This window comes from Aotus nancymaae, unplaced genomic scaffold (genome assembly GCF_030222135.1).
Source record: "Aotus nancymaae isolate 86718 unplaced genomic scaffold, 86718_ANA_hifiasm-v0.15.2.pri h1tg000002l, whole genome shotgun sequence".
NCBI classification, from domain to species: Eukaryota; Metazoa; Chordata; class Mammalia; order Primates; family Aotidae; genus Aotus; species Aotus nancymaae.
Window position 1 is genome coordinate 25,564,528 of NW_026988413.1, and position 27,487 is coordinate 25,592,014.

A 27,487-nucleotide genomic window follows, 5' to 3' on the forward strand; every position below is an offset into this window, starting at 1 on the left:
TGAGTCTGGAGACAGAAAGTAGATGGGTGGCTGCCTCATGTGTGGCTTTTCTTTTGCTGTGTCTTTAGTGTGAAGGTTTATGTTAATCAAGGCAGGAGTTGGGCTGGGTTTACAATTTGTTGTTGCTATGGATACCGTGAATGCACTCGGGGCTGCCAAGTCCTCCAGTAATCTCTCTCTCTCTATCCCTGCTTGGCTGTAAGTCATCACTGTTTGCTGTTCCTCAAAGAGTCTGCCTTTTTCAGCTCCCTCCAACTGTATTTTACTGTTTTTATTTGAGATGCAGCCTCGCTGTGTTGCCCAGGCTGGAGTGCAGTGGCGCGATCTAGGCTCATTGCAACCTCCGCCTCCCAGGTTCAAGTGATTCTCCTGCCTCAGCCTCCTGAGTAGCTGAGACTACAGCACATGCCACTATGCCCGACTAATTTTTTGTATTTTTAGTAGAGAGAGTGTTTCACTGTGTTGGCTAGGCTGGTCTCGAACCCCTGACCACAGGTGACCTACCTGCCTTGGCCTCAAAGTGCTGGGATTACAGATGTGAGCCACCGCACCCGGCCGCTCCACTGTTATTTTTCACTTCACCCTTGCTGGCCTTGTAGAACAGGAGAGGGGACCATTCCCTGATGTTGCGTTTAAGTGTCACTCAGGCACTGGGAAGCTGAGCTTGAGGGCGTCCTGCCTCTTTCCTAGAAGTTACAGCTGGGTTTAGCCCGTAGCCCTGCCCTGCTCCAGGAGTAAGGCGCTGTTTCATTTTTCCTGTTCTCTTGCCTGGCTACAGAAGGTTTCCGCCAGTGCCCTCAGGGTGTAGTTTTTGTTGATTTCCACTGGAAAGGCTTTTTTTCCTTCCCTATAGAAATGTGGAGGGAATGGAGTTTCAGCACTGGCTGTTTTCTTCCCCCCGCCAGCCCCGCCTGCAAGGGGTTGCTTTTTCCAGGCTTCCTGTGAGCACCTGGCGGGGTTCCTAGGAGGAAGCTGCCCTGGGTTGTGGGCCTTCCCATGCCTGCAGCTCCCAGGGCTTCACATTTTCATACTAACACATAAACAGCTTTTAGAAACTCTTTTAGAAATTGACCTCAATCGGCCTGGCATGGTGGCTCACGCCTGTAATCCCAGCACTTTGTGAGGCTGAGGTAGGCACATCACGACGTCAGGAGCTCCAGGCCAGCCTGACCAACATGGTGTAACCCCGTCTCTACTAACAGTACAAAAATTAGCTGGGCGTGGTGGCATGTGCCTGTAATCTCAGCTACTCAGGAGGCTGAGGCAGGAGAATTGCTTGAACCCGGGAGGCCAGCCTGGGCGACAAAGTCCATCTCAAAATAAAAAAACAAATAATCTTCTTACCAAACTTTGTCCAGGCGCCCGCCACCACACCTGGCTAATTTTTGTATTTTTAGTAGAGATGGGGTTTCACCATACTGGGCAGACTGGTCTCGAACTCCTGACCTTGTGATCTGCCTGCCTCAGTCTCCCAAAGTGCTGGGATTACAGGCGTGAGCCACCGCACCCAGCCTCTCAGCTTTTTTCTTGTAGTCAGAGTAGCAGCAAAGTTCTTCCAGTCGCTACCCTTATTAGCTGAAACTGGAAGTCCTATTGTTTCTTTTAATGAACACAAATTCTTAACTTCGACGCTAAATGTGTGAGTCTTTTTCTTCGGTTTGCGCTTTTCATGTTTTGTTGGTCAATAATTGTATATTAAACCGTTCCTTTTACAGACACATACTAAAACAGAACAGACTGTGATAAAGTTCATGTAAGGCCAGAATGACTGGATCTTGGAATCCTGGAGTTTTTTTATGATCAAAGTATTAACTACCTAATTGATTTCTTTTTTTCCCCCTTTTTTGTGGTTTTATAAGTTTTTTTTTTTGAGATGGAGTCTCGCTCTTGTTACCCAGGCTGGAGTGCAATGGCGCGATCTCGGCTCACCGCAACCTCCGCCTCCTGGGTTCAGGCAATTCTCCTGCCTCAGCCTCCTGAGTACCTGGGACTACAGGCACGCACCACCATGCCCAGCTAATTTTTGTTTTTTTAATAGAGACGGGGTTTCACCATGTTGACCAGGATGGTCTCGATCTCTTGACCTCGTGATCCACCCGCATCGGCCTCCCAAAGTGCTGGGATTATAGGCGTGAGCCACCGCGCCTGGCCTGTGGTTTTATAACTTTATTGGATGTATTCGATAGTCAGCAGTTAGTTCTTATCCACATTGACTACAGATTTTTGAAAGTGGTAACAGGTACGTGGGTAACCAAAGTATAGAGCTTGTTTGGTGACTCTTCATCCTTATGCAGTTTCCTGGACAACTGCACCAAGGATAGATAGGGAACATCCTTTATTTCTTTGGCCCAGGCAGCTTTGACGAGCCTGGTATCAGTGCGGACCTCTGGAGTTCCCATCTCCTGCATGGCAAATTTCTGACCCTCTGTGAGTGCCCGAGGGGCATGCTTCTTGAAGCCCACTCCATGGATGTGCTTGGGATTGTTGATGGGTGCATTCTTGGGTCACCACCTCACTGATGGCAGAATGGCTTTTCTTCTTACTAACCTTTGCAGGAGCCATTTTACTGCACCCAAGTTGGAAAGGCTCAATTTCTTTCTGATTATAGAATAAATGATTATTTCCATTTCCATTTTCCTTGAGTTACTCTAGTTAAGTTTGCTTTTCCCAAGAGATTTGTGTGGGCACAGTGTCTCACATCTAGAGTTCTTGCACTTTGGGAGGCCGAGGCACACGGATCGCTTGAGCCCAGGTGTGAGACCAGCCTCGGCTACGTGGTGAAACCCTGTCTCTACAAAAATTACAAAAGTTTTAGCTGGGCGTGGTGGTGCATGCCTGTAGTCCTAGCTACCCAGGAGGCTGAGGTAGGAGGATTGCTTGACCCCAGGAGGTTATAGTGAGCCAAGATCACACCATTGCACTCCAGTTTGTGGGACAGAGTGAGACCCTGCTTCAAAAAAAAGAAAAAGAAAAAATAAATGTGTCCATTTCATCTGCCTCAAATTTATAAGTATTTGCCCATAAGGTATTATGCTTTAAATATCCATTATTATTTTTTGTACCTCACATTGTTTACTTATGCCTTTGGATTTTTTTCCCTTGTTTTTGAGACGGAGTCTCACCCTATTGCCCAGGCTGGAGTGCAATGGCGTGATCTCGGCTCACTGCAACCTCCGCCTCCCGGGTTCAAATGATTCTCCTGCCTCAGCCTCCCAAGTAGCTGGGATTACAGGTGCCCACCACCACGCCTGGCTAATTTTTGTATTTTTAGTAGAGATGGGGTTTCACCATGTTGGCCAGGCTGTTTTTTTCCTTCTCCAAAGACTTTTTAGTACTTTATTAGTCCTTTTTAAAAAAATCAATTTTTGATTTTGCTATTTGCTATTGTATTTTGGTTCCTATTTCATTGGTTTTTTTTCTTCAGGTTTATTTTGCGGCTTTCCACTGTCAGATTGAAGGTGTTAGATACAGGACCAGGCTTGGGCTAGTCTTAAAGGAGCACAGTGGAAATTGCAGCGTGGCTCCCACCCTCAGAATGCCTGTTCTTGCCCTAGCCCGTACCCAGAGGTCTCCAAGAGAGTTAACTCCCTGTGATCAGCTGACTGAGGAGTGAAAAAGCCAGGCCTGGTTTTATATGATTTGGGGTCATATGCTAGTGCGAGCCGAAAGTGGATGGCGACAGGAGAAGATCCCTATTTAGGGGAGGTCCTGAAGGGTGGTGTCGAAAGAAAATTCTCCCAGTGGCTAGACTTTAAAGAATACATTTCCTGGTCTTTTGTTTTTGAAGGAAAGGCGCTGAGGCCAGGTTCTGAACAGATTCATCGGCAGGAGCTGATGATTTTTTTTTTTTTAATACGGGGTTTCACCACGTTAGTCAGGCTGGTCTTGAATTCCCAACCTCAGGTGATCCGCCCGCCTTGGCCTCCAAAGTGCTTGGATTATAGGCATGAGCCACCATGCCCGGCTGGAGCTGATGATTTTTAAAGCAACGCTAGGGAATGTAGAAGCAACGGCACTCGCTGGGGCATCAGTGGGATTCGGAAGGTCAGGCAGGCGGGTGGAGGGACCTGCCAGGATAGGTCTGGAGTGTGAGGATGTGTGCACGGCTCTAGAGAAGGCTCTTGGTAATCAGATGGACAAGATGACCCCTTCTGCCTATCAGTGTCTTTCTCCGTCGCCTAATATGGCACTGTGGACCCATGGCCAAGTGGCTGTGGTGGAGGGAGGCACGTCCCAGACCTGCTTGTGCCCTCTAGGCTGCCAGGCTTCTGTTAGCAGCACCGTTTCTGGACTCCCAGGATGCTTTCTTCACTATCATGATTACCCCACAGACCATAGGAGCTCACTCTAGGGCAGAATAAGTGGCCTATTACATTTAATCAGATTTACGTAGTGTGAACCCTACATGTGGCTAAATAATGCAGCAGGAAGGAATATGGATAGAACCAGGGGGTTCCCCATGGTGCCAGTCATAAAAGTAAATGGAAAGACCTCTTACGGACAGTATCCTTGCACACTGTCATCTCAGATAAAAGCCAGCATCCAGTACTGATGTTGCCAGTGGTGTGAACTGGTGCTCGATGCTGGTAGAAGTGATGACCTCACCAGACACATTCAGGAGAAGAGGTCTCGGGCACTGTTTCTGACTTACGCTTGATTCTTTAGCAACCTCAAGTATTTTTATTAGCCAACGATTTACCCTTTTATTATTTATTTATTTATTTTTTGAGACAGAGTCTTGCTCTGTTGCCCAGGCTGGAGTGCAGTGGCATAATCTCAGTTCACTGCAACGTCCGCCTTCTGGGTTCAAGCGATTCTCCCACCTCAGCCTCCTGAGTGGCTGGGATTACAGGCACGCACCACCACACCCAGTTAAATTTTGTATTTTTTAATAGAGGTGGGGTTTCATCATGTTGGCCAGGATGGTTTCGATTTTTTGACCTGCCTGCCTTGGCCTCCAAAAGTGCTGGGATTACAGGCATGAGCCACTGCGCCCAGCCCCAAATTACCTTTTTAATACATTTATTTTCTCTTTGAAGCAGACAGTGTTACTTTCTAATGTTTGAAAGACTCCTGGTTTTTATAGTGAGATGCAGATTAGGAGACTGAATGGCATTCCCCCGAAAAAGACATGGTCAGATCCTAACCTCTGGTACCTGGTATCTGGGCAGGTGACCCTATTTAGAAATGGGGTTTCTGCAGATGTAATCAAGTTAACATGAAGTCATACGGAATTAGGGAGGGCTCTAAATCCAATGACTGGTATCCTTATAAGAGGAGAGAGACGCGGCCGGGCGCAGTGGCTCATGCTTGTAATCCTAGCACTTTGGGAGGTTGAAGTGGGCAGATCACCTGAGTTCAGGAGTTCGAGACCAGCCTGGTCAACATAATGAAATCCTAAGTCCATTAAACATACAAAAATTAGCTGGGCGTGGTGGTACACACCTGTTGTCCCAGGTACTTGGGAGGCTGAGGCAGGAGAATTGCTTGAATGGAGGAAGCGGAGGTTGCAGTGAGCCGAGATCGCGCCATTGCACTGCAGCCTGGGCAACAAGAGTGAAATTCCATCTCAAAAACAACAGCAACAACAACCACAAACCAAATTCTCTGGGTCCTATTTTCACATAAGAGACCTGGTGAGGTTATGAATTAAGTTAACACCGTAATTCAGCAACTCATGGAATCAAGCTTTAAAGTCTTCTGGCCATCTCAGCCCTTCAGCTGCAAACAAAGAGACTCGTTGAATGTGTTCTTGGAAAGTCTCTGGTTTTCAGTCTGTGCGTTCCTAGGAGGATTTAGGAATTTGAACTTGTTTAAACCAGTAGTTTTCACTGGTAGTGATTTTGTCTCCCTCAGGAGACATTTGGCAATATCTGGAGACATTTTTCATGGTTACAACTGGAAAGGGAGTGCGTATGTGTAGAGATGCCAGGAATGTTGCTAAGCATTCTGTGTATAATGCATAGGACAACTTCCCATAGCAAGAGATATCCAGTTCAAAATGTCAGTAGTTTCAGAGTTGAGAAATCCTGTTTTAAGCTGTTCACCACTGTAAGAAGCAACCAGCCAGGGCTGTGTGCTGTGGCTCACACCTGTAATCCCAGCACTTCTGGGAGGCCGAGGCTGGAAGATCACTTGAGCCGAAGAGTTTGAGACCAGCCTGGGCATTATAGCAAAATCTCGTCTCTACAAATAATACAAAAATTAGCTGAGTGTAGTGATGTGTGCTTGCGGTCCCAGCTACTTCAGAGGCTGAGGTGGGAGGACTGCTTGAACCCAGGATGTCAAGGCTGCAGTGAGTCCTGATCGCACCACTGTACTCCAGCCTGGGCAACAGAGCAAGATCCTGTCTCCAAAAAATAGCAAGCCAGGTATGGTGCCTCACACCTGTAATCCCAGCACTTTGGGAGGCTAAGGCGGGTGGATCACCAGGTCAAGAGATGGAGACCATCCTGGCCAACATGGTAAAACCCCGTCTCTATTAAAAATACAAAAATTAGCTGGGCATGGTGGCATGCACTTCTAGTCCCAGCTACTCGGGAGGCTGAGGCAGGAGAATTGCTTGAACCTGGGAGGCAGAGGTTGTAGTGAGCCAAGATGGCGCCACTGTACTCCAGCCTGGCGACAGAGCGAGACTCCGTCTCAAAAAAAGAGAAGAAGCAATCATCCCACAGATTCCTTAATTCCTCAGATATGCTGGTATATTCCCTTAGCAGTCTAGTATCTTGCCAGATGACACTGTGACGCCATCAGTAGTAAGAAGCACGATTATTTTATAAACTATTAAGAAAAAAGGCCTGTCAAACCCCCACACTGCATTGCTTTTTAAAACACATCTGATGTGCGTGACTTTCATACTCTGGCAGCGGCCACTCGGCCAGACCAAAGCCACTTCCTGGGCACTTCACTTTAGATTAGAGGTGATAATGTGACTGCTTATCCTCAAGATGTCATGGGACACTTGAGTCCTGTTCCTTAATACTTGCAGAATTTTGACTGCCCTTTGTCCCCAGTGAGGCCTGACAACAAATCTTGCTGCTGGCAGCTGAAGTCTTGCTGCCGGCAGCTGCTCCTGATAGACATTTCTGCTTTTCAGTAGCAAAATGTGTGTATAAAAGATACTGGCTACTGTCCAGCGAACGGAGTAGCTGGGATTGCCAGAGGCAACATTCAGGGCTGCTTTGAACGTCACCAAAGCCAGGCTGTAGAACTGATCCGAGGCGGCCAGCGCGGCCCACTCCTGCCAGGCGCTGTCACTGCCTCTCGGGATGCCTCGCCTCCGTGCGTGATGTCGTCACTCCTGCCTGCAGAGCCCCTCACGGGCCGCCGTCCCCTCCCTCACTGGCTGGAATGGGAGTTCTCCTTCATGATGGCACTGCCACGTGCTGGTGCTCATCCCAGGGAGGCTGGTCGGGAAAGAGCTGGCATTTTCATAGGAGCATTGCCATAGGAGGCAAATTCTGTTGCCATCAAGTCTCATGGGGTGTGGAACTCCCAAATAGAAATGGTTTGGGTGCTGGCTGGCAAAGAGAACGGCACGCAGTCACAAGCCCCCTTCCCACCACTCCCTTCTGCTCCAGACAGAAGACTAGGAATCCTCTTGGATTCTCTTCTTCCCTCACTTAGGACATCAACAAGCAGTTGATCCCCAAAACAGTCTTGACCTATCCGCCTTTTGTCCCCAGTGTCAATAGCGTCCTATGGCCAACCCCGTTCACTCCAGCTGGATTACTGTAATTGCCTCCTAACTTCTCTTCCCTTTTCCACACGTTCCTCTTTCCAGTCCGCATTCCCCAAAGCAGCGGAAACATGTTTCTTTGTAAGTCATCCTATGCCACTTCCTTGCTTTAATGCCTTCACTGCCTTCTTTTTTGCAGCTAGAATAAAATCCAGAATCTGCATGTTGGCCTCTGAGGAAAGTGATCTTATGTCTCATTCTATGCAGGATGTGATTTTATTATTTTTATTTTTTGAGATGGAGTCTCACCTGTCGCCCAGGCTAGAGTGCAGTGTGGTGCATTCTCGACTCACTGCAACCTCTGCCTCCTAGGTTCAAGTGACTCAGCCTCCCAAGTAGCTGGGATTACAGGCCTCCGCCACCTTGCTTGGCTAATTTTTATTTTTGTATTTTTAGTACAGACGGGGTTTTTCCATATTGGCCAAGCTGGTCTCGAACTGCTGGGATTACAGTTATAAGCCACTGTACCTGGCCCAATAGGATGTGGTTTTTTTTTTTTGTTTGGTTTTTTTTTTTTGAGACAGAGTCTCACCTGTCACCCAGGCTAGAGTGCAGAGTGGTACATTCTCCACCTCTCAGGTTCAAGCAGTGCTCCTGCCTCAGCCTCCCAAGTAGCTGGGATTACAGGCACGCACCACCATGCCCGGGTAATTTTGTATTTTTAGTAGAGACGGGGTTTCACTGTGTTGGTCAGACTGGTTTTGAACTCCTGACCTCTGGTGATCCACCCGCCTTGGCCTCCCAAAGTGCTAGGATTACAGGTGTGAGCCACCGCGCCCTGTATTTTTAAGAGAGCCTTTTACTCAAAAATGTCTGGTTTGGATGCTTAGTTGCTGTCACTGATAAGACCCTGCATTTTCTCAGCCCTGTGCCTGACCCCTTCTCACCAAACTCCATTCCTGCTTATCCTCTTTCAGCTCCTTTCCCTACTTGGGGGCTTTGCAGATTCTGCTCCTTCTGCCATGAACACTTTTCCTCCCATTCTCCACACATTGCTCTCCTTGTTATCCTCCGGGCTTAGCTTAACAGTCATCGCAGAGATGCCTTGCCTTCTGCAGAGATGTCTCTGCACCGTTCCCTTCCTCGCTTCTGCCATGTGGTAAGCAGATTTAACCACCCTGTTTAGTCTCTCTCTCCCCGACTGAGTGTAACCTTCTTGAGGGTATGACAGACCGTTGTGTCTCCACTGCCTGACACAGAACCTGTTTCCTCAAGAAATATTTCGTTAAACAAATCCTTCCTTCCCTTTGCCCCTGGCATGGCAAAGCTGCCACACTGCACACAGTCGGGGCACAGCTCTGTGTAACTTCAGTTTATCATCCATTTCTTCTTCTAGATTTAACTTCCATGAGAACAGGGTCCATGTGTTTTTTGCTTAAGCTCAGCACAGGGCCAGGCACTTCAGGGAGCATTAGTCTGTGGAATTTTCTGTGGGGCCACGTGCCTGGGAGCTGGAGAGGAGGAGACAGAGATGTTCCTGGCAGCCGGTTCAGGGGCAGCGCATTGAGAAACTTGAGGGAGATGTGTGTGGGGCTGGACAGGAGGGCAGGGAGGGAGCGTACGACAGCCTCCACGTGTGGCGGGCCTCGCTGGCCTGGGCCTCCCCTTCGGCAGCATTTTGCTTTTCTCACTCTGCTGCACTCCAAGCTCCTCTCTTAGAGGTTTCTTGAACCTCAGAAAAATCTGGAGTCTGCCGGACACGGTGGCTCACGCCTGTAATCCCAGCACTTTGGGAAGCCGAGGCAGGCAGATCATGAGGTCAAGAGATCGAGACCATCCTGGCCAACATGGTGAAACCCCGTCTCTACTAAAAATACAAAAATTAGCTGGGTGTCGTGGCACGCGCCTGTAATCCCAGCTACTCGGGAGGCTAAGGCAGGAGAATTGCCTGAACCCAGGAGGCAGAGGTTGTGGTGAGCCGAGATCACACCACTACAGTCCAGCCTTGTGACATAGCAAGACTCCGTCTCAAAAAAAAAAAAAAGAAATATCTGGAGTCACCAAGGACCCAGGACTTCAGCAAGGCCTCTGAATCCTGGGGAAGAGCTAGAGAAGCATGGTGAGAAAGCCTCCCAGCCCTAACTCCATTCTGTATTGTCTTTGCAAACAGCAGATTCGCCTGCTAATGACTCACCCAACGGAACAGCCCCAATCGCACCAGTAGCCTCCAGCAGGCAGGACCAGGCTCTAGCAGCCAATGTCACCAGAGAGGCTACAGCTACAGTCCAGCAGAGCACAGGACCCACCTCCAAGGCCCCGGTCAAGGCGAGCATCCCTGATGTGTCCAGTGACTCAAGAACTACAGCCCCAGTTCAGCAAGACAAAGTGAACATTACAGTGACTGAAAAAGGAGACTCAGGCAACCCTACTGCCACCAGCGATGATCCCAAGGGCATGAAAGATGGAGCTGGCACTACGTTTGCACCCTCCACGACCACAGCTCAAGCTGACACCACCACCAGCCAGGATGGAGCAAAAGATCCAGTCACATCTGGGGACCAGAGTAGCCACAATGTGACCGCAGACCTCACACCTACTAAGGCAGAACATCCGACGACCCCTCACCCTACAAATCCAGTTAGCGCCCCCCAACCCACTCAGAGGCATCTTGTGGCCACCCCGACAAGCTCGGAACAGGACCATCTTATGACAGCTTCAAGTGGTTCAAGCACTGCGGCTGGCCCTGACTACACCTTCACAGGCCCTGGGATGAACCCCACACTGCGTAAGTAATGTCTGGTTTTCTTTAAGCGCAAAGAAACTTTAGGGCCAGGTGTGGTGGCTCACACCACTAATCGCAGCACTTTGGGAGGCTGAGGCAGGCGGATCACCTGAGGTCAGGAGTTCAGGACCAACATAGCCAAGTTGCATTTATTCAGACTTAGTTTCCATTTGAGGGAGCAGCAGAGGCCTGCGGGGCTGTGGATTCTGATGAGACTGCATTGTCTTGCTTGCCCAGTTCAGCAAGCAGACAATCCGACAGTCTGTTTGTGGGTGAGACCCTGCGTGGTGATGGTGGTGGGTATCAGGAGGATTGGGAGTCCTAGAACCATGCTTCTTCAGCCTGTTTCATGGCATCCCACAATAAGAAACACATTTTCATTTTACATCACAATCCAAAACATGCATGTGTAATATATATGTTATTGAAACCAAAGTTTCATAAATACTCCTTACTATACACTATACGTTCTAATAGTTTCTATTCCATACCTATTTACTTTTTTATTTTTGAGATAGATTCTTGCTCTGTCACCCAGGCTGGAGTGCAGTAGTGCAATTTCACCTCACTGCAACCTCCACCTCCTGGGTTCAAGTGATTCTCCTGCCTCAGCCTCCCGAGTAGCTGAGACTATAGGTGTGCACCACCACACCCAGCTAATTTTTATATTTTTATCAGAGATGGGGTTTACACCACGTTGGCCAGGCTATTGTCAAACTCCTGACCTCGTGATCCACCCACCTTGGCCTCCCAAAGTTCTGGGATTACAGGTGTGAGCCACCGCGCCTGGCCAATACCTATTTATTTATTTATAAGAGCTGATCTTCAGCCTGACCAACATGGAGAAATCCTGTCTCTACACAACGAAAAATTAAATAAAAATAAACAAAACAAAACAAAAACAAAAGAGCTGGTCTTAACCTAGTAAATCAATTTCAAAATCTGCCTATGGATCATGAGCCTTAGGATCATGACCCATCTCAGATCTGTGGACCCAGAATTTCCGAGTGCTGCTGGCGATGTTGCTGCAGACTGGTCAGCAGACCACCCCTTTGCAGGAGGGTGCCACACAGGAGGAGTGTGGGCTCCCGCTGGGATAATCCAGGATTCAAATCCCTGCCCTGCGACTTGTTGGCCCGGGAACTTGGGCAAATCACTGAGCTCCTCGGAGCCCCAGTTTCCTTGTTTATGAAATAGGGATGATGACCGTTCTTTCTCCAGAGGGTTGTCGTGAGGATTTAGAAGGAAAGTACCTTCGAAGCACTTAGTCCCTTGCACAAAGTAAATGCTCAGTGAACGTTTGCTGCGGCTGCTGTGACTTCCTTTGCCGGGTAATTCCACTGGCTTGTCCAGTCTGACCCATCCTGTAAAGTGTCATAGGAGTTCACGTCTCCCATCTCTGGGAGGTAAGACCAAAGAACCTGAGAAAACTATTAGAGCAAGAAAAGACCGTCCTCTTCCCGCAGGGCTGCACTCATCTTTTCTCATTACCATCGTTTCCCAATGACAGCGTCATCAGTTCCCTCGCAAAGAACTCAACAGACCTCCAGCCAGATGCCAGCCAACTCTACGGCCCCTCTCTCCCAGGGGACAGTGCAGCCCACGAGCCCGGCAATGGCATCGAGAACGTCTCCCCTCCCAGAGACCACGAGCTCCAACCCCACAGCAGGGTCAACTACCCACCAAGTCCCCAAAACACCTTCTCTCACCTCGGCTCATGGGGATAGCTGGGTAACTCCACCAGGAGTGGGGCAGGTAGGAGAGCGAAGACTCAGGTGGAGGGGGCTTTAAGACAAGTCTTTTCTTTCCTCCAGCCAGGGCTCCGGGCTGGGGCTGTGAGCAGCACTTACCCATTTCCTCCTCCCTCTCCCTGGTTGGCCTGATCCTGGCTTAGGCTGCCCTTAGGCCATGCAGCCAGGACATACTTGGCTCTGGAATGGTTCCAGTCATGCCCCCAGCTTGCCTTGAACTCCTTCCTATCTGGGTCACCGCTTAGTGGGAGGGAAGAGTCAAAGATTCCCTGACTTTTAGCCCAAACCTTAATCTCAGTGGCTTCTTCCAGATAAAGTGTGAGGCTCCTGAGACACCGAATGAGAAGCAGCTCATCCTGAACTTCACAGGAAACATCTTCTGTGTGAGTAGCTCCCTGATCGGAGCCCTGCCCTCAGGTCTGCCCCCAGGGGCAAGTTCCATGCAGGGCTGAGGGAGGTAGAGGGGATGCAGTGTTCTAACTGCATTTTTAAGGTGCATTCGCTTTCCTGTCCTCATTTCTTCCTAGTAGGAAGTAGTCCTTTCCCATCTTATAGACAGACCAACCATGGTTTAGACTTAAGTCAGGACACACCCACAGGACTGACGCAGGGCCAGCATCCACCCTCCCCCGCCACCTGCCCCCACTTTGCTTGGCTTTCACTGTGTGACTATTTCCAGTATGCCGTGTTGGGGGATGCTAATCCTAGTTCCTGTTTGCCCCTAGCTCTGGGAGTGACTTTAGTGAGTTGATCTCTTTGGTTTTCAGATATCTCAGTTGAAAATGAGAGGTGAGGTCAGGTGTGGTAGCTTACACCTGTAATCCCAACACTTTGAGAAACTGAGGCAGGAAGTTTGCTTGAGGCCAGGAGTTCAAGAGCAGCCTAGGCAACATAGGGAGACTCCATTTCTCCAAAACAAAAAAAGAGGCCAGATGCAGTGGCTCATGCCTGTAATCCCAGCACTTTGGGAAGCTGAGGCGGGTGGATCGCCTGAGGTCAGTTCAAGACCAGCCTGGCTAATGTGGGGAAACCCCATCTCTGCTAAAAATCCAAAAATTAGTTGGGTGTGGTGGCAGGCGCCTGTAATCCCAGCTGCTTGGGAGGCTGACATAGGAGAATTGCTTGAACCTGGGAGGTGGAGGTTACAGTGAGCCGAGATCCCGCCACTGCACTCCCGCCTGGGCAACAGAGCAAGACTCCATTAGGAAGGAAGGAAGGGAGGGAGGGATCGAAAGGGAGGGAGGGAGACCATTCTCTTTTAATGGTCTGTGGCTTCACATTTCCTGGTCTGTGGACTATCTGAGAACCTTGATGGATGAATAGTGCTGGGAGATTCTCCCTCTAACCTGAGGAGTTGGTGGGGTGGGTGGGAGAGGAAAGGGCCCACCCTTTCTTGTCTGGGTGGTGTGCGTGTGTGTGAGCATGCGTGTGAGCACACCTGTGTGAGGGAGGTGGCAGCGTGTGAGCAGCCTTCAGGTCCCCAGTCTCCCTGGGGTGAAAGGCTTTGGTCTGGGGATGTGCTGTGTGCACTCAGTAAATAGCTGCTGAGCCCTGTGGGTGCAGGTGATGGCTGGCTCGCTGCTGCCCTCTCCCGGTCAGTGCCAGTTGTTGCAGTCACTCCCTAGGAACTAGAACTAGCACTGAACAGAACATGGTGTCTATAGATAGGATGGAGAATTTGGGCTTACGACACTTTATCGCTGCCTGAATTTTCTGCAGTTGTTTTCTTTTGGGTGTCCATTATGCTGGCATTTTCCAAGTGAACTTTACAAAAGCTTCCATCTAGACCAGAGTTTTAAAAGGGAGCGGTGCTCTCCTGGGTTGGGCTTATTGGACAGGGCAGGCATTGCTTGAGATGGGCGCTGGGGACAGTCAGGCACCCACCCAGCCTTTCCTCAGACCCTCTTTCTGGATGTAACTTGCTAGGCTGTGTGATTGTTTGTGAGAAGCATTTTTTTTTCTTTGCTAGAAAAGATGGAAAACCCTGGATCTCTTCCTGATGTCAGGGTGGGGAATTAGTAGGCCTCAGAAAATTCCATTAGAAACCTCAGGGGTGGTTTGTGTGGGTTCTGTGCTAAGCCATCCCTAGAGTCCTTTTCTTTTGTCTTAGTCCTTTATTCCAGAATCAGGCCAGAGAAGCCCCAGGGAAGGTGCCCCTAGATGGCATGGCAGGACTGGGCAAAAGCTGCCCAAGCTTCCCTCCTCATCCTCAGCCCTAAAGCCACGTCAGCCACAATCTTTCCTCTTAGGGCTAAGACCCCCTTCAAGATATCCCAGGAGTAGCTTCAAGATCCCATCTTGTTCCCCTACTCAGTGAAAGCCCCTTCCCGTCAGCTTGTCCTTGGCTTCGGAGTCAGAGGCTCTGTTTAGGGCAAGGACACATGTATTTCAGCTTTGGGGTAGAAACCCTTCTAAGAGCTGCGGCCTCCCCTCCTTATTCTCTGAACTGGGCATGAAAGGCTGGTGAATGGGAGTTCAGGGGGACTTGGAGTCTCCCTCAGGCTGTGGGGTGGAGTCACTGTGCAGTGCCCCCCTGCCCCCAGCACTTTCTAGGGAGGGAGATGAAAAAGATCCCCAGTTGGCTGGGCGCGGTGGCTCATGCCTGTAATCCCAGCACTTTGAGAGGCTAAGGCGGGTGGATCACCTGAGGTTGGGAATTCGATACCAGCCTGACCAACATGGAGAAACCCCATTTCTACTAAAAATTCAAAATTAGCTGGGCATGGTGGCGCATGTCTGTAATCCCAGCTACTTGGGAGGCTGAGGCAGGAGAATCACTTGAACCTAGGAGGCAGAGGTTGTGGTGAGCCGAGATCGTGCCATTGCATTCCAGCCTGGGCAACAAGAGTGAAACTCCATCTCAGAAAAAGAAAAAAAAAAAGACCCCTAAACCTCAAATAGTTTGAAGGGAAAGAAGGGGCATTAGGATGAAAGGAATGAAAGGTGCAAGCACAGACCAGATAAACAAGGTATGGGGAACGTGCTGATGGGAACGAGGCAGAGATGGCAGGAACTGGCCCAGGAGAACGGCACACAACCCTCGGCTCCTGGCAGGCCTGCATGGAGCACCAGCTGGGGCTGAAGAGAGGCAGGTTCCAGCAGAGCAACGATGTCCTTCCAACCTCAGCTGGAGGGCAGCCCACAGGCCTAGGCTGCTGTCACGCCGCCCGAGGAGTCACCTACGCTCTCCCCACCACAGGCAGGGGGCCCTCTAGATGAGAAACTGGTCATGCTGATATGCCGAGCAGTCAAAGGCACCTTCAACCCGGCCCAAGATGAGTGCAGCATACGGCTGGCACCTGTTCTAGGAAGTCAGGCAGTGGCCATCAAAGAAATCACTATTCACAGTGAGTGGAGGGCAAGGGGGGCTGGGCTGAGGCCTGTGTGGGTGGGAATGGGGACTGCAGGAGCCACATCAGAGGGTGGGTCACAGTGGTGCCCCTTCAGTTTGCTAAGAACGGTCAAGCCACACCCCCTCCCAGGTCGTCCTTACTCTGGAGACCCAGATACAGTGCGTCCCTGTCTTGGGGCACAGTCCCTGTCCCCCACTGTCTCGCTCTGGGCTGGGCCATTGGGCAGCATCTCCCTCCTCTCCCACAGCTAAGCTCCCTCCCAAGGATGTGTACGAGCGGCTGAAGGACAAATGGGATGAACTAAAGGAGGTAAGCGGCTCCAGGTGTGGGGACAGTGTGGCTCAGAAATCCCTTGTGGGAGGTCTGGTTACTGAGCCCCGTTCCTCTCTCCGTGGGGAGGAACCCTTCACGTGCTTGCATGGAGGAAAGGGCAGCTGCACGGGCCCCAGCAGAATGCAAGCAGAGGGGCTCTCCAGTGAAGCGGGGTGGGGGGTGGCGCGGAGAAAGGGGGGGTGCCTGAGCCTGTTTTCTGCCACCTCTCCTGCAGGCAGGGGTCAGTCATATGCAGCTGGGGGATCAGGGGCCACCAGAAGAGGCCGAGGACCGCTTCAGCATGCCCCTCATTATCACCATCGTCTGCATGGCATCCTTCCTGCTCCTTGTGGCAGCCCTCTACGGCTGCTGCCACCAGCGCCTCTCCCAGAGGAAGGACCAGGTAAGCAGCTGTCTACAGCCATGCAGGGGAAGCAGCCTAGGTCACCAGAGGAACTCTCCCCTCACGATTCTCGAGTTGCAGAAGAGGGAAGGGAGTGGGCCCTGGACCCTTTCTAATGGGCAGAGGCCACCTGTGATAGGCAGCCACCTCGGTCCACAGAACATTACAGAGGCAGTGTGGCAGAGGACAGAGTGTGGGTTTTGGAGTCAGGAAAACTTATTTATTATTATTTTTTCAGACAGGGTCTTGCTCCTCATCCAGGCTGCAGTGCAGTGGCACGATCTCTGCTCACTGCAACCTCTGCCTCTTGGATTCAAGCAATTCTTCTGCCTCAGCCTCCCTAGTAGCTGGGATTACAGGCATGCACCACCATGCCTGCCTAATTTTTGTATTTTTAGTAGAGCTGGGGTTTCACCATGTTGGCCAGGCTGGTCTCAAACTCCTGACCTCAAGCGGTCCACCTGCCTCAACCTCCCAAAATGCTGAGATTACAGGTGTGAGCCACCACACGCAGACTGGAGTCAGGGAGACTTGGTTTAAGTCCTAGCTCTGACCCTGAGTCAGTCAGATGAGCTCTTTGAGCAGCAGGTTCCTCATCTGCATGGCAGGAATAACTTTCTTGCAGAGCTGCTCTGAGGATTCACTGATACAGAAGCAGGCCTTGGTGTTCCTGTCTAACCCCAAATTTCTAACGCCTACCTCATTAGAATTCCCACCATGATGGTGCCACGCAGACCTGTGGTTCTCACTCATCCTGTCCAACCTGGGGAACTTTAAAATGCCCATGCTTGACTGCTTCCTATAGCAATTCGTACAGAGTCTCTGAGTCCATCACTGTAGTTGTTAAAAGCTCCCCAGGTGATTCTAGCATGCACTCAAGATTGTGTCTGAGAGGGACAGAAAGTGCCTCTGCTAGATGGCTGCTATGTGCCGCAGGGATGGTTCTAGGGACACCGTGCCCATCCTGCCTAGGTTTAGAGAGGGCTCAGTCAACCAGCCTGAGAGAGGTCATTTTAAAATAGTCTTTCCCCATTCATTACTACAGGTGATGTAGGTGCCTGGAGAGGAGGCTTTGGGGGAAGGAATGAAAGGGAGGAAAGAGCTTAGTAGACTCTGGAGAACAAAGTCCATCTCCACTCACTTCACAGGTCTGCCACCAAGGCGAGGGTGAGGGGCAAGTCTTTGTTCCAAACTAGTTCCAGGCAGGCTGAGAGCCAGAATAGCCACCAGGAGCAGCCAGCCCCACAGGGGAGCAGTGAGAGCCTGCTTTAGCCACAGTGGGGCTCCGGGGTGGGAGGGGTACTTGCGCTATATTAAGCTCCGAACTCTCTGAAATCCCCTTCTCACCGGCTCACCTTCCCACTCTAGCAACGACTAACAGAGGAGCTGCAGACGGTGGAGAATGGTTACCATGACAACCCCACACTGGAAGTGATGGAGACCTCTTCTGAGATGCAGGAGAAAAAGGTGGTCAGCCTCAATGGGGAGCTGGGGGACAGCTGGATCGTCCCTCTGGACAACCTGACCAAGGATGACCTGGATGAGGAGGAAGACACCCATCTCTAGTCCAGTCTAACGGCGGCCTCCAGCAGCACCACAGAGCTCCAGACCGACCACCCCAAGTGCCGTTTGGACGGGGAAGGGAAAGACTGGGGAGGGAGAGTGAACTCTGAGGGGTGCCCCTCCCAATCCCTCCAGAGCCTTAAATTTTCCTTTTTTGAGCTGAACAAATCACATTCTGTCCAGATTCCTCTTGTAAAATACCCAATAGTGCCTGAGCTCAGTGCTGCTGGATGACGAGGGAAATCAAGAAAAAGCCACGTATAAGGACTTTAAGAGATCAACTAGTGGAATCCCTTCATTCCGTAGCGGGATTACTGAGACCTGAAGAGGGTAAGTGATTTGTCCAAGGTCAGAGCCACTTGGTGACAGAGTCAGGACGAAAACAAAGATTCCATTTGCACCATGCCACACTGCTGTGTTCACGTGTGTCCTCCCACCAGAGCTGTCCCGGGCAGGGGTGAAACTCTAGCAGGTGGCTGGTCTGGAAAGGAGGGCAGGGCTCCATCTTGGCTTGGTGGGATCTGACGACTTGAAAGTCCAGCTCCTAAGTTTTCCTTCTCCTACCCCAGCCTCGTGTACCCATTTTCCCACCCCGTGTTCTTCCCCCTCCCTACGGTCAGTGTTTGTTCCCACTTACTCTGTCCTGGGGCCTCCGGGATTAGCACAGGTTACTCATAACCTTGAACCTCTTGTTCTGGATTCTGATTTTCTCACGTGTGCTTCGTGAGATTGGGGCTTAACCCACACAGGACTCCCTGCATGAACCAGGTCTGCTTTGGGGACCCATGTGCAGGTGGGACCCATGTGCAGGCCCTCCTCTAGAAGGAGACGCTCTGCAGGCTGGTGTCTCAGGGCAGCTGATTAGGGGGTCAGCAGGAACACTGGCCCATCGCCCCGGCCCTCCTTGCAGAGGCTCCCCACAATCTTCTTTGGCCTTCCATTTTCACCAGGGACTAAAAACTGCTGTAGCTACTGAAAGCAGTGTTCCTTTTGTTGTTCACTGCTCAGCTGATGGGAGCGATTCCCTGAGACCCAGAGTAAAAAAGCAGTGGCTGTGGGAGAGGCCTTCCCGCGGCCCCCGCCATCGCCCCCCATCTGCGATGTGTCTTCAGAGACAATCCATTAAAGCAACCAGGAAGGCTTTCCTCTTTATTTCATAGGAAACTCAGGGACATTTCAAGTTGCTGAGAGTTTGTTTTCTAACCCAGCCCTCCACTGCCAAAGGCCAAAGCTTAGATAGTTGTGGACATCCAGTTAGCTCATCTCGCTTATTCTGGTTCTCCTGTGCCACAGGGAACGAGGGGCCTGGACGTTAGGTACATGAAGAGCAGCCTGGGGGCAGACTGTTCTGGGAACTCTCAGTGTCCTGGCTTGGAGCTAGGCCTTGCTGTTTCCTCTTCTCTGTGGTCCTAGTGGGGCTGCTGCAGTTCTCTTGCAGTTTCTGGTGGCATCTCGGGGAAGCACAAAGCCATGTCTTTTCCCTAATATAGGATTTTTACAGGCTCAGCAGTTAGTTGCCATGTAGAAGGCTCCTAAGCAGTGGGCATGGTGAGGTTTCATCTAATTGAGAAGGGGGAATCCTGTATGGAATTTTGAACTTTCACCATGGTCTCCATTGTGCTGGGCGTAAATTCCCTGGGACCAAGTAGGAAAATGGGCAGAACTACTTAAGGGAATGAAAAAGGTTATCTGCTTGGGGATGGCTCATTTTTTGAAAGGGTAGGGGGAGGGGCTGGGGAAGATCTCTTCTTCACCCTGTCTGCCTAATTCCTTCCTCATAGTCTGTAGCCATCTGATATCCTAGGGGAAAGGAAGGCCAAGGGTTCACGTAGGGCCCCAGCGAGTTTCCCAGGAGTTAGGGGGATGCGAGGCTAACAAGGTCCCAAAACATATGCCCTGATTCTCTATAGTGTTTGGCGGTAGGCAGGATGGAGAACAGTGCCCGTTTGAGAGAAAACAGGAAATCTTGTAAGGCTTGAGGTGTTTGCTTCCTTCTTGCCCAGCAGTGGGTTCTTTCTTTCCACCTAGTAGGTTTCTGTCGTGGTCCCTGTGGGAGAGGCCAGACTAGATTATTCCTCCTTTGCTGACACGGGGTCACAGTTTACCAGCCAGGGCTTTCGATAGAAACAGCAAATAATAGGCCTCTGCAAATTGATCAAAGGCTGCAACCCTAAGGCCTCTTGGAGACAGATGACTGGCAAGGACTGGAGAGCAGTTGTGCCTGGTCAGATCAATCACAGCTCCTGACTCTCCATCACTCTGTCCAAGGAGAACCCGCAGAAGCTTTAGGCTGATTCAGAGGTTCCTTCTTTATGTTTGTCCAAACTGTGTTAGTCTAGTCTTAGGGCAGCTTCAGAATCAATCTGACACCTTGCCTTGCTCTTGCCACCAGGACACCTAAGTCAAAGGCCAAACAGCCATGCATCTAAAGGTCACCATCTTCCACCACCTTTACTGGGTTCTAAATGCTCTCTGATAATTTGGATTCTGGGTCCTGTAAGAGGTAAGAGGAACACTAGAAGCTCAGCATGTCTTTTAAACAGGTTGTACCAAAGAGAGTTTAGTGGCAACTAAACTTCTCTGTAGCTATGGTTTCCCTAAGCTGCAGAGAAGGCCAGAAACCATGAATGTGACTGGAAGCCTACTGTCACGTGAGTGGGGAGAGAAGCAGCAATGCTGATGAAGGAGGTACAGAAAGTTCTTTGCATCGTAAGACAAAATACGGGTTTAATCTAGTCTAGACACCAGTTTTTTTTCCCTCTTGATAAGGAAAGCTAACAGTTTATTTAAATCACTTCTTGAGCTTTATCTTTTTTGACAAAATACTGGAGAAACTCTGAAGAACAAGTTCAAACTGATTGATAGATATAGATCTATTTTTTGGATAATGTAAATACTGTGGCCACGTTAATCCACCCTGCATCGCTTTAAGTGAACCTACTTTGAGAAAACATTATGTTAGCTGAGTGATGGCTGAGTTTTTTCTCTGAACAGGAATGTAAATGTCTTACTAGAAATGACAAGTTTTTGATTTTTTTTAAACAAAAAATGAAATATAACAAGACAAGCTTATGACAAAGTATTTGTCTTGTAAATCAGGTTTTTTTTTTTTTTTTTTTTTAAATTTTAAAATGCGACCCTGCTCCCTCCCCAGCAAAGTCGCAGCCCCATTATAGTAAAGGTTAGAGTCAATATGCCCTGGTTGGCAGGCAACCCTCTAGTCATGAGAGAGGGATTTCAAGTTCTAGTCCAGTCTTTTTCTACAGACAGGAGAATGTGAAGCCCACAAAGATAAAGTGACTTGCTCAAAGTCCATGGTTTGGGACAGAAACAAACAAGATTAAAACCTGGATCTGTAGATCAGTACTGGTGCCTCAGAAGGAATAATCAGCAAATTAAGAATTGCTACTTGAAAGCGCCAGAATGACACAAAGGACAGAATTCCTTTCCCGATTCTTACCCTAGCAAGGCTAGGGAGGGCACAACACGAAAACAGGAACTGGTTTTCTATATTTTCTCTGAATCTCTTAGGTTTAAGATGTAAGTGAACAATTCTTTCTGCCAAGAAATAAGTTTTAGATGAGCTTTTATGCATGTAACTTATTCCAACAGGATGGAGGGACCAAGGAAGCAAGATGGGGGAGGCAGAGAGGGCAAGAGTAAAACAGTAGCATAGCTTTTGTCATTGTCACTAGCTGATCCCTCAGGTCTGCTGCAAACACAGCATGGAGGCGAGAAGCAGATGATGCTATCTGTGTGGGTCTTTTTGTTCACAATGAATGTTAAACAGTTTGCCCAGGAACTGGGGGATCATATGTGTCTTAGTGGACAGGGGTCTGAAGTACACTGGAATTTACTGAGAAACTTGTTTGTAAAAACTATAGTTAATTATTGCATTTTCTTACAAAAATATATTTTGGAAAATTGTATACTGTCAATTAAAGTGTTTTTGTGTAAACTGGTTCGAGCTCTGGTATTTTGCTCTGGCTTAACATCTTCACTTGAGTAAGAGGCTCATCGCCAAAGTACCTGAGGATGTCAGGTCACACCCATGAGCACAGGAGCCTCTGCTGACTTACACTTGTCCAACGTTGCAGGCACAGAAATTAATTAGGAGAGAGGAGGGAAGCTGAAAGAAAAAAAAGGCGGAGGTGAGGGGTCCTAAAGGTGGTGATGAGTCTTTTTACGTTATTCAAGCTGTCCTAGTGACTGTAAAGGACCTCACTTTCTCCTAAGATGTTTTACAAATGTTTTACTGTCTTCCTTCCCGCTACTTCTGCCTCAGATACACTGTGAATCACCACTACCAGAAATCCCCAAGGGGGCTGCTGAACACTGATCAGGTATGAAAACACTGGCAAAGAGACAAAACAAAAATATGAAAACAAAGCAGCTCTGTTCTGACCCTGTTTCTGCCCATAAAAGGATCTGTTTACTGCCGCAAGAGGCTTCTGCCTATCCCTCCCCCAAGTCTGCAATGAAGATAGAGGTTTAGGGACGGAATCACTGGAGATGATGATTCTTTCTTCATCTCCTGTGTGGTACTATCCACAGCTGTATGCTTCCTCACTGCAAGAGGAAAACGTCATCATTCCCAACTTGCAGAAGGGAAACTGTCAGGTACAAATGGCCCATAATCTTAGTTGCTAGACGACAATCTTGTCTGTCTGCCGAGCATCTATTTACAAATACCTTATCAGGGGCCACAAATTAGACCTACATCACTGACCCTGCTCCTTGCCTGCCAACCAAGACACACACTCAGTTGTCAATTTCAATGTGTTACGCTGATTTGTCACTCTGAACCTCCCTTATAAGCTCCCTCCCAAATCACAGATTTCTTGTGTATCACAAGGTAAAAAAGTAAATAAAGAATAGGACTGGCTACATAATTAACACTAATGATGAACACTGAGATAGCTAGTGCTTTCAAAGACCTTGGCAGGGTATGGTGGCTCATGCCTTTAATCCCAGCACGTTAGGAGGTCGAGGTGGGAGGACAGCTGGAGCTCAGGAATTTGAGACCAGCCTGGGTAACACAGCCAGATCCCATCTTTGCAGTTTTCTTTTTTTAAAAAAAAATTAGCCAATTGTGCTGGCACATACCTGTAGTCCTAGCCACTCAGGATGCTGAGGCAGGATCACTTGAGCCCAGGAGTTGGAGGCTGCAGGAAGCTATGATTGCACCACTGGATTCCAGCCTGCACAACAGTGAGACCCTGTCTCAAAAAAAATAATAGGACCCCTAGGAAACAAGATCTGCTGCCAGTATTTACTTAACAGAAGAAATGAGACAGAGAAGTTGTGACTGTGCACAATGCTATGCAGAAGTCACTGGTAATCAGGAAATAAAAGCCAGGACTCCTGATTCCTCTGGGGCTCTCCATTCTATGGCCCAAGTTTAGAAGGCAGCTGTACAATGTGTGCTATGTACATTGCCAAGGGTCCCAACGTCCTCTTGGGGTTTGCCAACCATCAAAACTTAGGAACATAGTGCTGGGCAGGCTACTTCTACGTAGTTTCTATATCCTTCCCTGTACTAAGAATGTCTCTGGCAAGGATATAGTTGACTGCTGCTGCTTTTCCTGGGTGAAAGCCCGCAGGAAAAAAGGCCCCTGTAAGACAGTAATGAAGCTGTCCTCTGCTGTCCCAACTGCCCTATGCCCCAGAAAGCCCCAAGTCTGCAGTCCCCTCTTCCTTTTCTCTTTCCAAGACATGTAAAAGGCAAAGGAAGATGTCATATAACGTGGTGCTAAAGTAAAGAAGAATCGTCATCCACTAGGATTTAAACTTAGCCAGGACTGCACAAATCTTAGATGGGCTTTCCAGTCATATTACTACCTTCAGAATCTCAATGGTTAGTGATAAACAAATGTTGCCTGGATTTATATTTCCCCCCAATTTCTATGAACTCTGCAGTCGTCATTTATATGAGAAGTTATGGGAACAGGGGCACACACAGCCATTTCCCCATTAGATGCTCAGCTATCTTCCTTACACAGTAGAAAAGCCCCTAACGCAGCATCTTTCAGTGTCCGTAGTACAGTCTCCACACGCACTTGGCCTGGACGCAGCCGGCTCTCATCTGTGTTTAGGGCCAAGGCTTCTTTACTTACTGCTGTCGTCCCACCAGAAGGTAGTGACAAATATATCAAGGGTGGTATCCTGGATTTTGATCCCTTTGAGTTAATTCTCTGGAAGACTGACCAAGGAAAGGTCAATTCCTTACCTTACCACTGCACCTCATGCTTTCCTGTTTTGAGAACACAAAGAAACGTTACTTAAGAGCCACACGCAAAGGATACCCTAGAAATGAAAGCTCTGCAGAAAGGTTTGGATTATTCAATTTGTAAACTGAGAAAACATGATCCCCATTTTGAATAAAATCAGCTGACAATTCACTCCAGAATGCAGGTCACAAAGCCAAGAAGATGTAAAGCAGACCAGGAGGGGGAAAGGGTGGAGGGGATTTCGTTACTGAGAGTCCCACCACTCAGCCCCAGCGATCCAGTACCTTTATCTGGCATATTTCTCAGCTTATTTTTTTCAAGGTTTGGCCCATAAAGTGTCTTTCCCCTTCACTGGGGACAGGGATCCAGAATTTCTCCAACTTCACAACACTTCTAGGTTCTCTTGCTCTGCTATCTTTTCTCAATGAATTTTCCATTTCAGTCTTCTAGTTTCTAGCCTGTACAAGCACATCCCCTTTAAAGAGGAACACAAGCCCAAATGGACAAAGCAAATAAAATAAGGCTGGTCATTAAAAGTAGGTAGAAAAACATCATTTCACGAAATAATTTACCAGTGGTCTTTAAAAGTGGAAGCCTCCCCAAAGAAACTTGGTGAGCACAGCCAGTACTTCTTTATGTGAGCATTGTCTTAAAGGAAAACACCCGATGGCCCTTCTAAAGTGTATCACTTTCAATTTTTGGAAGCCTAAATAAAACTCACCTTTCCGAGGGAAAAAACAACTGCAACGTATATAAACATTTTAAAAGTTCACTTCAAAAGCAGTTTGAGCAAATATAAAAGAGACATCTTGTAGCATCCATATATAACTTTTTATTAAGAAAATGAAAATACATTCTTTCTCCATATGTACATTACATACAACATAATTCTACAATTGCAATCGTTCAGCAGATCACTCATTTATTTATTCACAAAGTAGAGTTAACACATTTACCAAAGCTGGGATCTGAAAATTATTTGTACTAAAAAAAAAAATACTAAGAAATCCATAGAGATTGGATAAAAGATAAACCAGAGAGGATCATGAGGGGGATGGGGAAGATTGCAGAACATGACAGAGCCCAACAATGATTTGAAACAATTGATGTCAGAAGAGATCTGCTACCCATAAAGCATTTCTGTTTAAAAGCTCCAACCAGCTCATGCCAGCTTTCTAGAGTCCCATGATTTCCATTTAAGACGATGTAGATACTTTAGGAAACAATCCTGACCTCACATTGCCACAGAAGAGGGTGTGAAAGACCAGAACGAAACAAGTTTGCAGTTTTCTCCTCCACATATTGAGTCTCATCTGAAATACTGAGGTACAACATGTGTGAATCTCAGCTAATGTGTAGAGAAACACAATTTTTTGAGAGACATTTGCTTAAACATGGTTAAGAACTCTAGTTTTATGGACTCCTTGCTTCACGTTCATTGTGTCTGTTTCTCTTTTGGCTTCTGACAAGTAGCTCATCCTTTTTGAATGTGAGTTTAATTATGGCCATATTAAAAAGTTCATCATAAAGACTCCTCCTCATAATATGAATATGCTCCATATGCCCATAATGGTACGTAAAGGACTGGGGAATTCAAATGAGTCTTAGGGATGAAACTTCCAATGACTTGAGCAAGGCAGCTCCCTAAAGCTTCTAGATAACCTATTACACCCAGAGTTCAAGCTTAAAGAGACCTATCAACACAATTATTTTCAGATTGTCTAGAAAAGGGCAATGCTCAAAGGAATATAAATAAGGGTGGGAACATATGCTTAGAGTCTGGTCCTTTCTCCATGTGGTTAAAAAAAAAAAATGGAATGGTTGTGTGTTTTTTTTTAATATTTTCTGGCCTTTACTATGTTTGGTAATGGAAATAAGTCAGAGCAAATAAAATGAAGAGGTCTTATCACTTAATACTGTTTTTTCTTCTATATTAAGTATAAGTTAGTAATTTCCTAGTTTATAACGATAAACCTATTTTGATAATCACTAACATCAATACATTTTATCATAAGTCCCATAAAAGCTATTTAACATTCTTCAATTTTCAGCTAAGCTGGTTGTTACCACACCACATTTCCAGTCCAGGAGATGTTTTCAAAAGGAGAAGGAGCAACTCACACAGCATTAATAAGCAGACTTGGAGAGACAGATTTTATTGGCTATGGATGAAGTTGTATCTTTCTCAATCTAATTTTCAGTCCAACTTGGGTTTTGAGGATCTATCTCTATCAGAAGGGATCTTATTTCTGACTACTATTTCCAATTTATAAAAGAGCTGACTTAAAAAAATTTCTAACATCTTTCCCAAACTGTTTACAAGTACACCATTTTTGAAAGATGGAATACTGTTTGTTCCCAAGACCAACATAAGAAAAGGAGGGCCTCATCTTTGCTTTCCTGTATTCTTCCTCTGAGGCTAATGACTGAACTGTATATAGCTTTCAGAGTGGGAGCAAGGCAAGAAATCTCTTTAAAAACAAAATTTTTAAAAATGTATGTGTATATATATGTATATTTATAAAACATGTACGGATAAAGAATTCTGTTTACAGAAAAGTTACATTATTTTGCAACTCTATGCAGAAGACTAAACACAATAGATAATTAATACTATACTATCTAATTTCTTTTCAAAAGACATTTCACACAAATCCAAAACGTAAGCTGGCTTAGAGAATAAGACAATCATAACATCTTTTGCCCAGGCTAATTGTAATGCTTAGGAAAGGAAGTCCACTTTGATTTTTCTAAATGGATGGTTTGTAAGTAAGGAAGCAAAGTGTTTACAATTGATTAGTCACCAAAATCATTTTTCTGGGAAAGGAAAAAAAAAATCCCAAGAAGATCAGTACATGCCATTTTAATAAATTTATCTTCCCCCATGGAAGACAAGTCGTAAGTAACATTTTGGACTTTGTTATCTTATTATTAAATTTGGGAGTGAGTTGATAACTACTTGGTATTATTTATCTTATAACTTGGTATTCAAGACAACACACTATAGCTGTCACTTGCAAACACCTGATGGCATGGCTCTCATGGTGTAGGATTCTCTCATTTGTTGCTCTGCCAGCTGCAATGGGATTGGGACTTATTCTATATACCTCCTCTAATTTAATCAATCACTTTATAGATGTGGAAGAGACCTAAAGAAAAAAAAAGTATGAAATACTTCTAATGCCAAACCCAGATCTCATTATTTCTTGGCAAAGCAGAATTAACAGAGATCCTTGGGATAATATATAATTAATTTAAGGCAAGAAAACTAATCAGTTCAATTCTGTATGTGTTACAAGTTATACATGAAATGACAATTTCCTCCTATGTTAAAGGGCTAGAAAATAAAACCAACCAAATGACATGAGCTAAACTGTAACAAAGGCTTTCTTGAGATTTGTTAACAAAGGAGAAA

At 47.6% G+C, this 27,487-nt stretch overlaps 1 protein-coding gene and 1 pseudogene across 2 annotated transcripts in view; one reads left to right on the top strand and one right to left on the bottom strand.

Annotated features, from left to right (window-relative positions):
• Positions 1-20,957, top strand: part of PODXL (podocalyxin like) — a 57,615-nt gene extending 36,658 nt beyond the window's left edge. The window contains exons 2-8 of one of the 2 annotated variants that reach the window (XM_012474080.3): positions 9,849-10,463; positions 11,971-12,215; positions 12,523-12,594; positions 15,411-15,558; positions 15,812-15,873; positions 16,112-16,279; positions 17,648-20,957. In XM_012474080.3, the coding sequence (XP_012329503.2) occupies positions 9,849-10,463; positions 11,971-12,215; positions 12,523-12,594; positions 15,411-15,558; positions 15,812-15,873; positions 16,112-16,279; positions 17,648-17,845 (1,508 nt within the window). In that variant the 3' untranslated portion in view covers positions 17,846-20,957. The remainder of the gene's footprint in view (positions 1-9,848; positions 10,464-11,970; positions 12,216-12,522; positions 12,595-15,410; positions 15,559-15,811; positions 15,874-16,111; positions 16,280-17,647) is intronic. The other variant, XM_012474081.3, reaches the window with a different exon arrangement.
• On the bottom strand, positions 2,182-2,755 carry LOC135268853 (large ribosomal subunit protein eL31-like; annotated as a pseudogene).
• Positions 20,958-27,487: the final 6,530 nt, after the last annotated feature.